Source organism: Balaenoptera ricei, chromosome 18, assembly GCF_028023285.1.
Source record: "Balaenoptera ricei isolate mBalRic1 chromosome 18, mBalRic1.hap2, whole genome shotgun sequence".
Taxonomy (NCBI): domain Eukaryota; kingdom Metazoa; phylum Chordata; class Mammalia; order Artiodactyla; family Balaenopteridae; genus Balaenoptera; species Balaenoptera ricei.
Genome location: NC_082656.1, coordinates 24908405 through 24926752, shown reverse-complemented (window position 1 = coordinate 24926752; position 18348 = coordinate 24908405). Strand labels below are relative to the sequence as shown.

General features: G+C 39.4%; 1 protein-coding gene across 6 annotated transcripts in view; it reads left to right on the top strand.

Annotated features, from left to right (window-relative positions):
* DGKH (diacylglycerol kinase eta) overlaps positions 1-18348 on the top strand; it is a 165491-nt gene that overhangs the window by 61541 nt on the left and 85602 nt on the right. For 5 of the 6 annotated variants that reach the window (XM_059902884.1, XM_059902883.1, XM_059902882.1 and 2 more), the window contains exons 3-4: positions 2001-2111; positions 7316-7396. In XM_059902884.1, coding sequence (XP_059758867.1) covers positions 2001-2111; positions 7316-7396 — 192 coding nt within the window. Of the gene's footprint in view, positions 1-2000; positions 2112-7315; positions 7397-9140; positions 9167-18348 lie in introns of those variants that run through there. The other variant, XM_059902886.1, reaches the window with a different exon arrangement.

The window sequence follows — 18348 nt, the reverse complement described above, 5'->3', positions numbered from 1 at the left end:
CTGACTTGAAGTCTGTCTGTCTGATTCTAAGTCGGGCTCTTTGGTACTGAAGTTTCAACAGTATTTTGTTATCATTAAATTTTAATGCTCTCACAATTCCTGGAGGACCATCTGAGAGCAGGCTCTAGAGGGAATCTTTTAATGAAATTGAAAGTAAACATTAGTATGACCTAACTACCATATTAGAGACAACAAACTTTTCTCAATATTTTATGTCTTCTTGATAATAAAAGACAGTATAGTGTAAAAGTTGGAAATAAACTCTGGAGTTCAAACAAACATGGGTTTAATCTCAGCACCTTCTATTCATTCATATGGATCTCCATATCATATGTGCCAGATAATCTTCTAGGTATTTGAGACACATCAGTGTGCAGTCCAGTGGGATGGATATAAAATGTTGGTTCTGTAAGCTGTTTTTGCCCTGGAGATTCACTGTAGCATTACTGCTCTTCTGTGAATTCAGGATAGATGTGATCCATCTTGGACCCCCATCCCAAGGGGATCTATTTGAGTCAATCCCGTGACATATTTCCTAAGGACAGTCTCATAGGAAGGCTGTAAGTTTAGTTTGCTATAAATAAAGTGTCCTTCCTTCTTCCTTTTTTTTTTCCTTCCAGTTAAAATGAAACATTAAATTTAACTTTATTAGATATAATAAACTCAGGGAACTTATATTCTTATAGGGGTAGCACAATAAATATAATAAATAAGTAAATTACGTTATACATTAGAAGATGGAAAGTACTTTGTGTGGGGAAGTAAATAAGATCAGGATGGGGGAAAATATGGAGAGCATGTGCAATAGGAGGTCAGTGAGGTGGGTCTCATCAAGAAGGTGAGAGACTTGAAGGAGGTGAAGGAGTTGATCAGATGGATATTTGAGGGAAGAGCAGTTCAGGAGGAGAGAATAGGTAGTGTCCAGTTCTAAGGGATGTGCATGCACGCCCACTTAAAAGCAAAGCATCATTGTGAATGGAGGTGACCAAGTGAAGGAGAGATACTAGATGAAGTCAGAGGGGTTCCAAGGATGTTGTTGGTGGCAATAAAATGAACTTGTATACATAAAGCACTTAGCACAGGGTCTAGCCCAGAATCCCAGAGCCCCTGCCCACCTCTTCCAGCCACATCTCTTGCTGCTCCCCGTTGCAAGCTCTACCCTGTGTTTATAACCAGAAACTCTGAAGATTCCCCAAATATCTGCGCTGTTTTATACCTTTCTACTTCTGCACACACGTAAAATACCCTTCTCCCACTCATCATTCTGATAAACTCCTTCAAGACCCACCTAAGGCTCTCCTCTGGGAGGACAACATCACTGACTTCCTCTGAGGCAGAGCTTCCTTCTTTGGGCCACCATGCACCATGCTTTGAGTATGTGTTTGTTACAATAACACATAGCTGATGATAACTGACATTTAATGAGCACTTACTATGTGCCATGCAGTAATTACCTTTACGTGTTTTTAAAATTTATTCCTCACAACAACAACCCTATAAGGTATGTCCTGTTGTCATCCCCATTTTATAGATGAATAAATAAAGCCATGAAGTTTATTGACTTGCCTAAGATCATCCAGCTACTAAGGGGTGGCACCAGGAGTTGATCACAAGGTTTCTGGCTCCAGAGCCCATGCCTTCTTAACCATTACATTATACTGCACCTCCACCCTTCCACCATTTTACTATATACAAGTATATATGTACTTATATATGTACATGTACTCATCACACTCTATTGAAAAGTATTAGTTTTGTGCATGTGTCTTCCATAGTATTTTTGACTGCTTTGAGTCACCATGTTGAATTCACCTTTGCTCTTTGGGGCTTTGCACATGTGTTCCCTTGTTGAATGGGGAGAATAAAATATTCTCTCATGTAATTTGCAAAGCATGAGAAATAATATTCAAAATGTTAATGATAGTGTGTCATTAATTTTGAAATTTATTTGGTTTTGAATTTCATTTTAATCATGTTGTTGTGTTTCTGCTTCTCCCTAGACCAGTATTAAAGAGGGACAACTGTTGAAGCAAACAAGTTCTTTCCAAAGATGGAAAAAGCGATACTTCAAACTTCGAGGCCGTACACTTTATTACGCAAAGAACTCAAAGGTAATTTGAGAGAATACTAGTTGCAAGCACTCGAAGGCTGTAGATGGAATTGAAATTTTGGTTCTATAAACTGTTTTTGTCTTGGGGCTCACTAGCATTACTGCTCTGATATAAATTCCATATAAATGTGATTCATCTTGGACCAAATCCCAAGGGGGTCTATTTGAGTCAGTTTCATGCCATTTCCCCTAAGGACAATCTTATAAGATGGTCCTAGTGTAGTCTGCTTTCTTTCTTTTTTCCTTCCAAGTAAAATGAACAGTTAAATGTAACCTTATTAGATAGATATAATAAACTCTAAATTTGGGTTCCCCCCTTTCTTGCTACTTTTTACCCCATAAATCTTTTCCTGAAAATGAGAGAGAGAATTGCTGTAGTTACTAAGAGTTCATACTCTGGTTTCAGACAAGAGTTCGTATCCCGATTCTAGCACATTCCAGTGGAGTGGCTGTGGACAGCATGTTGTTGAGAGGAGGCTTAAATGAAATTACGTACATGAAGTGCTTACATAATGTCTGGCACAAAACAATCACTCAATTATGCTAGCATTTAGAAATAAAAATCATAGTGAAATAAAATAAAGGCTTAAATAATTTTTATATAGCAATTGAATGAAATAAGAATGATGAGCTTTGGAAGAAAAAAATTGTAATGATGAGCCTCCATTTAAAGCGGATATTTTACTGTTCCTTCAAAAATAAACATTAAGGTGGGTACCCTCAGCTGGCACTGGAGCCCCACCAAAACAGCCCCCTGCCCTGTTAGACCTGGGGGACACCTTTGGCCAACACTAGTGTCCCCCCAAAGTGGCTCCTGCCCCAGGGGTCAGCCCCACACACCAGAGCACCCACAACAGTTGCAACTGGTCCTTGCAGCCAGCCACACTGGGGTCCAGCCTTGCATACAAGCACCCCCTCAGCAAGTGCAGCTGAGCCACAACAGGAGGACACATGCAGCCCACAAAGGGGACACTCCTGGAGCATCTGGCCCTGGTAACCAAGGGAGACCATGCTACTGGGCCCCACAGGATACCTTCTACACAAAGCCACTCTCTCAAGACCAGGGGATGTAGCTGATCTATGCAACATGTAGAAACAAACACAGAAAGTTAGGCAAAATGAAGAAACAAAGGAATATGTTCCAAATGAAAGAACTAGACAAACCCTCAGAAATAGATTGAATGAAATGGAGATAAGCAAACTTCCAGAGAAGGTGTTCAAAGTAATGGTCATAAAGATACTCACTGAACTCAGTAGAAGAATAGAAGAGTGAGAATTTCAACAAAGAGATAGAAAATAATAATGGAAATGAAAAATACACCAGAGGAAGCCAACAGCAGATTAGATGATGCAGAAGAGAGGACCAGTGGTCTAGAAGATAAGGTAGTGGAAATCACCCAATCAGAACAGTAAAAAGAAAAAAGAAACCAAAAAATGGATAGTTTAAGGGCCCTTTGGGCAACATCAAGTATACCAACATTCACATTATAAGGGTCCCAGAAGGGGAAGAGAGAGTGAAAAGGACAGAAAACCTGTTTGAAGAAATATGGCTGAAAACTTTCCTAACTTGGTGAAGGATACAGACATCCAGGCCCAGGAAGTACAGAGAGACCCAAAAAGAGTGAACCCAAAGGGACCCACACCAAGACACTTTATAATTTAAATGCCAAAATGTTAAGCTAAAGAGAAAATCTTAAAAGCAACAAGGGAAAAACAACTAGTTACATACATGAGAGTCCCCATAAGACTGTCAGCTGACTTTTCAGCAAAAACTTTACAGAAGGGAGTGGCACAATATATACAAAGTACTGAAAGGAGAAAACTTATAACCAAGAATATTCTATCCAGCAAGATCATCATTCAGAATTGAGAGAGAGATAGTTTCCCAGACAAGCAATAGCTTGTCTACTTTATAGTTCATCACCACTAAGCCAGTCTTACAAGAAATGTTAAAGAAATTTAAACAGAAAAGAAAAAATTATAACTAGAAATATGAAAATTATGAAAGACAATATCTCATCAGTAAAGGCAAAAATATAGTAAAGATAGTGGATCAACCACCTATATAGCTAGTATGAAGGTTAAAAAACAAAACTAGTAAAACCATATATATCTACAATAATGAGTTAAGGAATACACAAAGTAAGATAACATCAAAAACATAAAATGGTGGATGGAGTAAAAATGTAGTGCTTTTAGAACATGCTCAAACTTAAGCAACTATCAACATAAAATAGACTGCTATATACAGAGGTTGTTGTATAAGAACCTCATGGTAACCACAAACCAAAAATTGATAACAGATATACAAACAATAAAGAGAAAGGAATATAAACACAATACTAAAGAAAATCATCAAATCACAAGGGGAGAGAGCAAGAGAAGAAGAAGGGAACAGAGAGGAACAACAAAGATAACCAGAAAACAATTCACAAAAATGGCAATAAGTACATAGTTATCAATAATTACTTTAAATGTAAATGGACTAAATGCACCAATCAAAAGACACAGCGTGGCTGAATAGATACAAAAAACAAGACCCATATATATGGTGCCTACAAGTGCACATGGAACACTCCAGGACAGATCTTTTATTAGGCTACAAATCTCAATAAATTTTAAAATACTGAAATCACATCAAGCATCTTTTCTGACCACAACAGTATGAGACTAGAAATCAACCACAAGAAAAACTGGAATAAAACTCAAACACATGGAGTCTAAACAACAAACTCAGTAACAACCAATGGGTCATTGAAGAAATCAAAGAGGATATCAAGAAATACCTTCAAACAAATTAAAATGGAAACACAGTGTTCCAAAATCTTTGGGACTCAGCAAAGGCAGTTCTAAGGGGGAATTTGATAGTAATACAGGCCTACCTCAGGAAACAAGAAAAATCTCAAATAAACAATCTAATCTTACACCTAGAGGAATGAGAAAAAGAAGAATAAACAAGTCCAGAGTTAGTAGAAGGAAGGAAATAGTAAAGTTACGAGTGGAATTAAATGAAACAGAGACTAAAAAACCCCACAAAAACCTAAGAGCAGGTTCTTTGAAAAGATAAATGAAATTGATAAACCTTTATCCAAAGTCATCAAGAAAAAAAGAGAGAGAGCCAAATAAATAAAATCGGAAATGAAAGAGAAGTTAACAACTGACATCACAGAAATACGAAGGATCATAAGAGGTTACTATGAAAATTATATACCAACAAATTGGACAACCTGGGAGAACTGGATAAATTTCTCAAAACATACAATCTTCCAAGACTGAATCAGGAAGAAACAGAAAATCTGAACAGACCAATTATTAGTAATGAATATAATGAAATATTAGCTAGTATGAAGGTTAAAAAACCTTTTAGGTTAAAGGTTAAAGAATGAAATCTTGCCATTTGCAACAACATGGATGAACATAGAAGGTATTATGCTGAGTGAAATAAGTCAGACAGAGAAAGGCAAATACCGTACAATCTCACTTACATGTGGAATCTAGAAAACAAAACAAATGAACAAACAAATCACAACAGAAAGAGACTTACAGATACAGAGAACAAATGGGTGGTTGCCAGAAGGGAGGGTTATGTGGGGTTGGGTGAAATAGGTGAAGAGGATTAAGAGATCCAAACTTCCAGTTATAAAAATAAATGTCATGGGGATTTAATATACAGTATATGGGATATAATTAATAATATTGTAATAATTTTGTATGATGACAAATGGTTACTAGACTTATGGTGATCATTTGATGATGTATTTGATTGTCAAATTACTATGTTGTATACTTGAAACTAACATAATATTGTATGTCAACTATACTTCAATTTAAAAATAGTAAGATTTATTGTTACTGTGCCAGTAGGATAATCAATCATTTCTATATTAAAAAACACGTGTTTGTGATATAATTAGTAGAGTTATACACCAGGAGGTAAAAAATAAATAAATAAACAAACAAACATAATTCTTAGTTTATGCAGCTGTGGAAGTAATAACAAAATAGAATAATCTTATTTTAAAAGTCATTATGTTCACGGTTGTCCCTGATCTGGCTCCATTCTGACTTCTCACATTTATCTCCAGACAACACTGACCACTCGATAGCCTACAGCCTCGCTCCATGTTTTCCATCCCCAGGATGACTTTTCCTCTATCTCCACTTAAAGAAATTCCTTATTTTCTTTAAGGTCCCCCTAAAATTGTCTTCATTCCGTTATTCACAAGAGAAAGCATTTGTTTTCTGCCGTGACCTTCCATAGCAGTTTGTAGTATCTGCTCTTCCACTTGTAATAGTCTCCCTTACTTAAAACTAGTTGTGTCTATTTCAGCTCCCGTGCTAGATTATAAATTCCTTGTAGTCAGGGAACAAATCTTACGGTCAGATTGGTTGGGTTGAAGTAGAGTTGCATGACCCCCTGGAGATCTTGGGGGGTGGTAAAAGTTATTAGATAAGGGAGCCTCTTTTTCTAGCAGTTCTAGAGGAGTGGTGTTATACCTGCCTCACTGGAAGAACATTGAATGACTGTGAACAAGGACCAACTGACTCAAAGTGGGAAGGATACATTTATTTACTAGAATTTCCTAATTTCTCAGTTGTCCATTTTAAAGATTTTATTTCTATGGAGTTTTTACCACTGAAACTTTTTTGATTAAAACCACTTTTAAGCATACAAAAAAAAAAAATGTTGGAGCCTGGCCAAAAAAAAAAAAAAGAAAATAAATAAATAAAACTTCTTTTAAGAGTATAAAAGAAATGTCATCTTATATTTGCAGAGCACATGCACCATCTCATTTGAACACATTTACAGATGAGGAAGGTCACGTTCAAAAAGTTCAGTAACTGTCTGTGATCTGAGCCAGGACTAGTTCTTCTCATTGTGGGGAGTGTGTGAGTATGTGTTCATGTCATACACTGAGTAGTAGGTTTCCCATAAACGATGTTTCTGGAGAGCACAGAGCATTTTTCAATGAAACAATATGCCAGGGGAGTTCTTTAAAGTCCTTTACAGTTTGTAATTTATGTGTTCGTTGAACTTTATGGTTTTACTCACCAAGCATCAGTAATTTCAGTTTTTCTTCATTTTTTATTTCTAATTCCTGACATAGCTTCATGGTCATGATGTGACGGTAAAAAAAAAAAAAATACTGAGGAGCATTCAGTTAGGTTTGCACTTGACATGTTTGTATTCTTTTTCATTAACAGTCTCTGATATTTGATGAAGTTGACCTCTCAGATGCCAGTGTAGCTGAAGCAAGCACAAAAAATGCTAACAACAGCTTCACGGTATGGTTATACTCTGGTAACTCCCCCCTCAAAAGTTATAGAATGATCTTTCATGAGCTTGTACTGAACGCCCTCTTCAATTGCCAGCTGTGTGTCACACGTGTTGGAGTTCTCACCAAGAACAGTAAACTTGATAAGTACATTGTAGACGCTAACACCCAACGTGTCATGATTGTTTGGGTCAATAAACCAATGTATTAAATGTATTTTTTTTAAGTATTTATATAGTTTTCTTTTTAGACCTTCTAATTTTAGTGCCTTAAAATTTTCACCTCCCTTTAATGTTCAACTAATTCCACTGTTCTTAAATATTCAAAAAGTTTGATTCTTTACCTTCAATCTTAAAAATAATATTTTCTCCTTTCCATCTACAGTTACTCTAGTTGCTGTAGTTCAGGCCTTCGTTTCTTCTCACTTAGGTAATTCATTTGGCAGCTATTTAAAGAAGTGTCCTCTGTTCCAGTTAATTTTTTTCCAATTGCAAATCACATTGCTTAGAAGACCTCACTGGCTTGCCATCGCCTGTCAGGTTGCATCTGTAACTCCGCCGTAAAGTCCTGTAAAATCCTTCCTCAGCATTCTAGCATACTGATAACTATTTGTCCTCAGACATCCCACCAGTCCAGCAGTTCTGTCTGAACCTAATGCTTTTTCTATTCCCTCTGACTTAAATGATCCCTCCTCCATCAACAGCTGTTGAAATTCTACCAGTTCTTCAAAGCTTATCTCAGATATCCCATACTTCTTCTACTCCTTTGATTACAAAAATATGAATTAAATATGAATTGAGGACCCACCATGTGCTAGGCACTCGTGCTAATAAACACAAAGGATTCAGAGATGAAAAAAAAAAAAAAATATATATATATATATATATCACTTCCCTCAAGATATTCATGGTGTAGTTCAATGAAGTTCATCTGGGATTCCTTTTCTTTAAAAAATATTTAAATATTTATTTATTTATTTATTTGGTTGCACCAGGTCTTCGTTGCAGCAGGTGGGCTCCTTAGTTGCGGCTCGCCAGCTCCTTAGTTGCAGCATGCGGGCTCCTTAGTTGTGGCAATGCGAACTCTTAGTTGCAGCATGCATGTGGGATCTAGTTCCCTGACCAGGGATCGAACCCAGGCCCCCTGCTTTGGGAGCGTGGAGTCTTATCCACTGCACCACTAGGGAGGTCCCTCGGATACTTTTATAGCTACATTTTCCTTAGGTCCTCTCAGGTCCATTGTTCTTGCTGGGTCGCTGACCCCTCCACACTCCTAGCCCCTGCCCTAGGAAGCTTCCACTATGGACAGCAGTGTGTTATGTTCATCCCCTAGGCATGCCAGGGCAGGGAGGACAGACAGATAAACAAATACAGAGCAGTGCCATGATGGAGGTAAGCACTGGTAAGGGTGGGGGATGGAGAAGAAGCAAATGAGTTCAGATTTAGTCTTATTGATTTATGGGCATGTGAGATAATTCATGCTGTGAATATTCCTCCCCCTCCCCCTCCCCAGGGACAGTTGAGTTTGAGAAGAGAGAGGACAGCCAAGAATAGAATCCTGGGAAAAAGTTAAAATGTAAGGTTTGACCAATAAAGACCGAGAGAGAGCATTCTGAAGTATAGAAGGAACATCAGGAGGCAATGATTTATAAAAAGCCAGTGGAAGGGAGTTTCAAGACGGAAGTTGTTAAACATCAAATGCTGTAGAGAGGTCAAGTCAAAGAAGAAAGGAAAAGTGTCTGTTGAATTTGTGAATCAGGAGGTCATTTGGTCACACTGATGTGAGTAGTTGCAGTGGAGGGTGGCATGCAGTAGCAAATGCATGGCAAATGATAAGTGGAAGGGCAGAGAGAGCCAGCACGGACTCCTTGTCCTACAAGCTTGGCGGTTAAAAGAAGGAGCAAACATATAGCAACAAGAATGCTCAGGCCTGAAGAGGCAGTTCTGGTTTTGTTGTTGTTGTGGATCTTTTGCTTTGTTTTTTAAATGAGTTTTGAATGTGTCTATATGAAGAGAGGAAAGAATTGTTAGAATCAAAAGCTGAAGCTGCAGGAGAGAAAGGGAATAATTGTTGGAGCATGATTGCTGAGTAAACTGCTGGGGGTGGGACACAGAGCACAGGTTAAGAGATTAGCCTTGAATAGGAGACAGAAAGTTTATGGAAGTAGGTGTGGGCAGGAAGTTCATATATTTCAAACCCAAACACTACTGTTTTCTCAATGAAATTGAAGATTAGGTCATATGCTATGAATAAGACTTTAGGAGGGTTTGGAGGAGCTTCTATAGAAAATAAGAATCGAAACTGAACAGGGACCAGTAGAAGATTACTAGGTAGTAAATAGTGTCCACCAGAGATTGGAGATAAGTAATGTTCTTAATTCCTGGGCCTATAGCATTTTCTTAAAGATAGGAGTAAAGAAAAACAACTAAATTGGCCCAGGATTGATGATTTATAGGGCATACTGGACAGAAAGATAAAAAGGGATTGTTGGGGCTTCGCTGGTGGCGCAGTGGTTGAGAATCTGCCTGCCAATGCAGGGGACACGGGTTCGAGCCCTGGTCTGGGAAGAGCCCACATGCCGCGGAGCAACTAGGCCCGTGAGCCACAGCTACTGAGCCTGCGCGTCTGGAGCCTGTGCTCTGCAATAGGAGAGGCCGCGATAATGAGAGGCCCGCGCACCGCGATGAAGAGTGGCCCCCGCTTGCCGCAACTAGAGAAAGCCCTCGCGCAGAAGCGAGGACCCAACAGAGCCAAAAATAGAATTAAAAAAAAAAAATTTTTAAAAAAAAGGGATTGTTGGATGTTTGAGGGATCAGTAACTGATCCATCTTCCCCCTCTGAGTTCTCAGTTTTTGAGAATGGAGCATAAGGAATATGGGATGACTTTATTAATGGCTGAACAGGATCCAATAACCACTAAATACAGAGCTTCTGATAAGTTGTTGGAGGCTGAAGGGCAAAATGTTGCTTATTCTTCCTTCCTCCCAGGTGAAGGTCGGGTAGGGCGATTAACCTATCAGATTAACCACTTGTCTTCCCTGGGAGGTGAGCAATAGTTTTCTCCCCTCTGTGGAGACTCGTGGTGGGGTTGTGGATAAGGGGTTCTCCCCGACAAGGATCTAGAGTTTAGTCTGAGTGAGGGTTCCGAAATTTAAGATTTGGGAGAGGTTATTCAGATCCTTCGTACAGCTCTTTCTTGGACCTCCAACTGCATGCAGTCTCTCCTTTTGTACCTTCTCATAGAACTTACTGTATTCTGCCTTGTGTTTAGTTAAGTACTTATGTTTCTTATAACCTCCTTGAGGATAGGGACACTGTCATACATTTTTATCTCATAGTACCTTATCCATAAGTATTTGTTGATTTTAATTAAAAAGATGAAAGTTCATTTTGGGCATGAGAAGACTTTTTCGTTGAAATATTTTCAAGAAATTTCCAGCGTTTCACTCAACCAAATGTCGTTTCTGAAGTTTGTTGGACGAGAAATGCGAGACTAAAATGTTAGGCAGATTGCTTAGAGTTTTATAGCAAATCAATTTGGTAGAACTTTCCAGGGTATAAAATGGAATAAGAGGTATGTTTTCAACCAGTAATTGACAATCCTCCCTATCTTTAAATATTTAAATGTTCCACCTTCCTGGGTTCCAGTGACTGCTACTCGTGGTGTTATTTTGGCCAGTTCATGTCAGAGGTTAATGGTGTAGTTTGGTGGTGTTATGGCTGGGGAATCCAGCGACAGCTGAATTCTGCCTCATTACAGCCACTACTCTTTGCCTTGAAGTCCCTAAGGATGATATATTGACAAGGGAAAATAGTAAATGGAAAATCTATAATTAGTAAATGGAAAGTGGAAAAGCTGTGCTTTACCCAAAAACCCAATGTCAAACTCTAGTAAAATGGGTTCTACAGGGAGTGTTCTAGAGAGCAGGGCAGAAACTGACTTAGCTGGGGAAGTCATTCTGTGGTTATGAGCAAGCACTGAGACTGACTGAGCTTCCAGAGGAGGAGACACAGACATCTTGAGGGTGGTGTCAAAGGATCTGCAGACATGGTTAAGACCTACCTACACGATGATTTCTTTTGAACAGGCCTATGCTCGCATCCCTGGAGTTAATAATTGTCTTGTTTTTGGGGTTGTCTAAATTGCCTCAGGTATTGTATTAGTTTTCTGTTGTTTCGTAACAGATTACCACAAACTTAGTGGCGTAAAACAATGCCTATTTATTATCTCACAGTTTCTGTTGGTTTCACAGAATAGCTGGATTCCTCTGCTCCAGGTCTCACAATGTCGAAATAAATAGATATGATAAATTAAATACACACACACGCACATGCACATACATATATACTTTTTAATTACCCCACATTGGGCTAATTTTGACCTAAGTTTGAATTTCTGGTTTTACAAGTGTCTTCTGCAGTAGGCAACAACAACAAAACCTACTAACGTTGAATGCATTTTCTGTGATGTTAGGTAGGTGTCAGTGGTGTGATCGGGGAACAGAAAAGAACAGTTCCAGACAGGCTTATTGGCATTTTATGAGTGTTTAGGTTAATGTTCACAATTAATTTATTTGTAGTTTAAATTCTACCATGACATTTTCTATGACTGTGGAATCAGTGAAACATTCTTAATTTTTTTGTCCATTTTTAATTGTTCATTTTCTTTTTTATTTTATTGATATTTGCATGGTGTTTTGGAGTTTTATTTTCACTTTAACCTTTTTATCTTTAAGATACCTCTGTGCTGTATGTGAATGTGCTCTTCTTATATTAAACTAGAGAGAATTGATTTCCCTTTGGTCATACTGGTGCCGCCCAGAGAAGGGATTGCAGATCTCCTGATGTTTAACTCAGGGCTCTTTCCTATTGCACAGTATTCTTTCCGTCTGGATGGTCTTTACCTCTGTTCTCTTTCTTCTCACATCCACTGCTCTCTTTGTCTCTTTCTCACTAATCATGGCATGTCTATCCCCAGCTTTTTTTAATTTTTCCAATTGCAGAGCTTAAGACTGAAGTCAAATAGCCGGGGTTTGGGTCGTGTCTCGGCCATGTCTAGTTAGGTGACCCTAGACAAATTAGTTAACTGCTATAAATCTCAGTGTCCTTAACTTTAATTGAGGGTAATAATGGTATCTGCCTCATAGGTTATGAGGATTAAATGAAATGTGATAATGCACCAAAATACCTAGCACAGTGATGACCACGTACAGTTTGATACATGTTGGTGGCAACTGATATCACACACTTATTATCCCTTGCTTCCCTTCACAAGTGACAGTATTGCCAACTTTTAAAAGTTTGGGAATTTTTTTTAATTTTATTTATTTATTTATTTATTTATGGCTGTGTTGGGTCTTCGTTTCTGTGCGAGGGCTCTCTCTAGTTGTGGCAAGTGGGGGCCACTCTTCATCGCGGTGCGCGGGCCTCTTCACTATCGCGGCCTCTCTTGTTGCGGAGCACAGGCTCCAGACGCGCAGGCTCAGTAGTTGTGGCTCACGGGCCTAGTTGCTCCGCGGCATGTGGGATCTTCCCAGACCAGGGCTCGAACCCGTGTCCCCTGCATTGGCAGGCAGATTCTCAACCACTGCGCCACCAGGGAAGCCCCAAGTTTGGGAATTTTGAAAGAGAATATGGATGAACTTTATCTTGAGAAAACATTCCATGCTGCCTATTTCTCAGAGGTGTAGTGAAGATTTATTTCCACTTTTATCTAATATTAATAAGTACTGTTGGGAAAAGCAACCATTCTGTAACAAATGGAATACAGTTGTTCCTTGTTAGGTAAATGTTATTTGCTAAAGAAGAGCTTTTTAATGATTTGAAAGCCATCACAATGATGTGGTATACATTAGGCTTTCAAAGTGTACTGTTCAAATGACCATGTTCTTTAAATTTTAATGAAGTTTGGGCTAAACCTTAAATAAATGAGTCATCATTTTTAAAGAAATTGTATCGACATTGGTAAAACTTCTTAGAAGGTTTGTAAAGAAAGCTTTTTTTTTTTTTTGAACTAGAAAGAAATACAGAGGTAATTTATTTTGTTTATTTAACCACGCTTAGCATTGTTAGTGAGTGATCTACAAGTGTGTTTGAAGTCCCATGGTTACTTCATATCCACGCTGGCTTAGTTGTATGGAAACAGATGCCATGTGGCAGCGCTTATTTTTAGAACTAAATGAGCACTGAAAGAGAGTCATTTTAGTTCAGGGGTCACTTGCCACGGTAGACATGACAGAAAGTTGATCAACATTAGATGATGACTCTTCTGACGAGGTTTTTAAAAGTAGACATAAAAACAAACCAATAAAGAGAACACTCTTACTGCACATAAAGTGCTGAAAATTATGCATTCATAGTATAGTCGAAATGAGCAGACTGTGTTTTCATGGAAGGGGAAAATGTTCTTAAGAACTTGTTTCTTTCATGTTTACTTTCTGTTTATTCTGTTTTCCTCTTAGCTTCCTCTCTGTTAATATAATTCACTTCATCTTCTCTCTTAAGAGAGATATCACATCCTTTGAACCTAAGGAAGTGTCAATTTACTTTTATCCATTAATAACTCAATGTTTAGATACATGGAAGTAATGAAAAGTTATTTTCTTTTTATATCATTTGTGAATGCACATTGCAAAACAGGCATTTAGATAAACATGTTAATATATAATCACTTAGATAAATAAGTTGCCTATTTTATTTGATAATATGTAGTCTACTGTGTACCTCTTATAACTGCTTTATATCTGATCACTCATTCACTTTTTTATATCAGTCTTATAAGGTAGGTTCTATTATGCTTCCCATTTTATAGGGGAGAAATCTGAAAACAGAGAGGTTAACATCCAATACATATAAAGAGCTAGAATCTGAACCCATCTGGGTTATATGGGCTCAATCTGTACTCTTGACTACTCTGCTATCCTGCCTCTTTATTGTGGAGTTGTAAATGAGTATGATTCAGATAGTATTCCTGTGGTTGTTTTTTACACGTTCAGTTGTCTTTTCTCCTCCAAGTCAATCATAGAGTCTTTTTTTTTTTTTGGCCGCATTGGGTCTTCGTTGCTGTGCGTGGGCTTTCTCTAGTTGCACCGAGCAGAGGCTACTCTTCGTTGTGGTGCACAGTCTTCTCACTGTGGTGGCTTCTCTTGTTGCGGAGCATGGGCTCTAGGCGCGCGGGCTTCAGTAGTTGTAGCACGTGGGCTCAGTAGTCGTGGCTCACGGGCTCTAGAGCGCAGGCTCAGTAGTTGTGGCGTACAGGCTTAGTTGGTCCTCGGCATGTGGGATCTTCCCGGACCAGGGCTCGAACCCGTGTCTCCTGCTTTGGCAGGCAGATTCTTAACCACTGTGCCACCAGGGAAGCCCAATTATAGAGCCTTATATTGTGTTACTAGATGTATCGCAAGCACTTGCTGGTTGTACTACAAATTTAGAGCACTGTATTTTATTGTGGACACTATATGTTAAATAGAAAGGTTGATAAAGACCTCACAGAGGCAGGTAACTAATATTATTAAAAAAGGTCCAGAAAATGGGATTGATTGACATTAAAGGGCACTTTTTATTTTAAAGACTTGGGAAGATGTGACATCTTTTCAATAGTTGAGAGATTATTATAGATAAGAAGCAGTAGACAGGTTTGGCATACAGGACAAAGATCCATGGTTGAATTCACAGAGGGACAGTTTCAGCTCTACACAAAAGAGAACTTTATAACTGTGTCATCTGATAGAATAGGCCTCTTGTGAGGTAATGGCTCTGCCCATTTTTAGAAATCTCTAGTCATCTCATTCCCTGTGATTGGAAAGTGGCTTCCAAGAAGACAGTCCTCAGAGCAGACTCAGGTTCAAGGGGCTGAAATGACTTTCTCAAGGTTGGATGACTGATAGCTATGTGCAGCTAGTACAGAATTCGGGTCTCTCAGCTCTTGGCGTTTGTTGGGAGTAGGCAAGGAGCAGTGGATGTAGAGCTTGCTTGACTCCATGCTGGACATTTTCCACACTCTGTCTCATTATAGGACACAGCAGGAGCTAAGGGACCTTCCTTCAAGAATGCTGTTGGAGAGAATGTTGCATGGTGTGTGAATGTGGGAGGGGAGATGGTGGAGACTGAAATTTCCTTAGGCACAAAGACTGTCTTCTTCACCACTGAATCCCCAAGGCTAACACAGGACCAGGCATAGAGTGGAAAGACAATAAATATTTGTTAAATGAATGAAAGAATGTGTCTTGTTGAAGGAATGAATGATATTTGTAAACTCTAATATTTCTTTGAGAGAAAGGTGTTATTTCAAGTTTTAGCCTAGAGAGCACCGTTTCCTAATTTTCCCCCGTGGTGTAGTATTATAATATACCCATAAACATGTGTATCCTTGTTTGAAATCTACACATCATGACTCAGATTATTTTTATACCAACAATAAGTCTTACAAACATGATTCTTGCCTATGATTAACCATTGCAGTATTTCCACATAATTATTAGATGCCAGATGGTAGCAAACCTCATATTTTTTAATGTCTATGTTGGTTAAAATATTGTATTGCACTCTCAAGTGATACCACATTAACGCAGTTTGAGGGGTTATTGTTTTTCCTTTTCAAAGTTGACTTATATACAGTTTAGGTTAGACTTTATACTATGAAGCTGATAATTTATACGTTAAGTTTGCAATTTGTATTTGTTTTTCTATAACTTCGACACCAGGCTTTTAGAAATGAAATGTCTTATCATTGTTTCTGTGGGAGTATCATGTTTATCTTTTCATTGAGTGATGTAGATCTTTTCCAAGAGTATAACCCAGAGAAATACTTCTTACATTATCGTGAGCTTCCTTAGGCCAAAGTCTTAGGAGGTAAGAAAACGTTGGTCCTTTTGTAGCTAGACTAAAATCTTGGGGTGGAAATAAGATATGGGTGGGAGAACTGTGCCTTCGTCTTCACCTTCATTAGTACTCTTCCATGAACCTTTCAAATAGATTAACTGAGGTCTCCACCATCACTAGTAACCTTCCATACATCTTTCAAATGGACTTTCTAAAGTAAGGTAAGAACCAGTGAGCATGTCCTTGAGTATTCTGGCAGCTCAGGAGCTCTGGGAACCTGGGCTTGGTTGCATAATCAGACCATGGGTCTCCAGATCAGTTTCATCAGACAGACCCTCTGATGAATGACGGTATGAATAGACACCATCAAAATGTTGGGAAAGAGGGCTCATCGTCAAGAGAACTGTGTCCCTGGAGGTCCAGACAGGGTACCATGTTAAGTAGCCGTGCTTGGCATTACCACTTGCCCCTTACCCTGTCCTGGCCTTGCTGAAGATCCATGGCTCAGGGAGAGCATGGCGCTCCTGGTCAGTAACCTGCACCTGCTGCCTCCGTACCTTTCCTATCCCCCTAGGCTATTGCACAGAAGCCCACTCCCCACCTGGTCCTCCACTTCCAGAACTGCCCTTAGACATTCATTCATTCATTAGCAAATAGTTATCAAAAGCTTGCTGTATATATCAGACACTGTGCTAGATTCTGGATATACAGTGGTGACTAAAAGGAATTGGCCACTGAGTACCATATTTTGAAAAAGTTTAAAAGCCTCCAGGAATAGGTCCCTGTCTTTAAAGTATGTGGCCTTAGAATAGGATTCTTGGGATACAAAAAGCAATGAACTGCCTCCCAACTAAGACTAGAAACTGTGTCATCACAGGGACCCAAGTTATAGGAAAGAGAAGAGATTGCGCAAACTCTTTGACCATTCAGGATTCCACAGACAAAATCCTCTGGACTGCTTCATCTGCTTTTCTCCACAAACACATACCCGGTGTCAGTATTTCTGCCACCAAAATATGGTGACCATGTAGAACTGCTTATTCCTGACCCTAAACACCAGTGTTTAATGAAGCTGGTTCCCTGGGAAGTCTTAGCCTCAGGCACCTTGGGGATGGCCAATGGAAGACGTCCACCCAGATGAAAGGTCAGGCCTGTATCATGGAGGGCTGACCTCCACAGTGCCCCTGCCGTATTGAGGCTCCCAGTGAATGGCCACATGCTGCACAGCCTCCTGTTCTTGGGTGAGTTGTAAACCTGCATTTCACTGATATGTTCCACGTACTAGGCCTTTCCCAGGTTCCAGCTAGATGGTCCTGAGCTGATGCTATCACTCGCACCATGATCTTGGAGACAGCAGCTGTAGCTCTACGCGGACTTAACTTCTAGATCCATTTTCTCTTTTGAGAGATTCTGCGTGAAGACGGGCAAGAGTTGCTCAAGTTTCAAAAGAGCAGCCCCAGGCCGACCAGCCATCCAGTGGTACAGAGGCTTCGAAGCTGTGCAGTCGTCCACAGGAGATCTCTTCACGCTGCCAGCCTTGCTGCTTCCCCATGCCCCTTTTGGAGAAGGGCTGTGGGATTTACTTGGACTTCACTGTGGTCTTAACATAGCTGAAGCCTCTTAGTTGAAAGCTCCTTAGTTCCATACTCATTTAGGCTAGCTCTGACTTCTGATCCCTGTTTGTGGTACAGAAGGGAACCTCAGACCTTGTAAGAGATCATATCCTGTCTCACAGAGGTACCCGGAATAGAGGCCTAACATGGGAAAATAAACTACTAGTAATAAAAATTAAAACAAAACTGTCATCAATGTCTGGATATCAGCTAAAGATATCCTGTTATCCTGTGGCCTCTGACTGAAACAGCAGAATCCTGAAGAGTTTTAGTATCTTGGAAGTTCTATACTGACCAGCAGGGTAGAGTCCTGTTTTCTAAGGAGTTTGATGTTCCAGATCTCCCAGGAAGTCAGAATCCTTGGTGCCCTGTTAAGAAACTGGGAATAGTGAAGAGCCGTGGTGGTGCTCAAACGCTCCAGAAAATTCCAGAGATGTTTGCCGTCCTGCGCCTTATGAGTGATCCAAGCCTCCTGCAGTCTTGAATCACCCTGACAAAACCCAAATGATGTGCACGCAAAAAGGGGTGC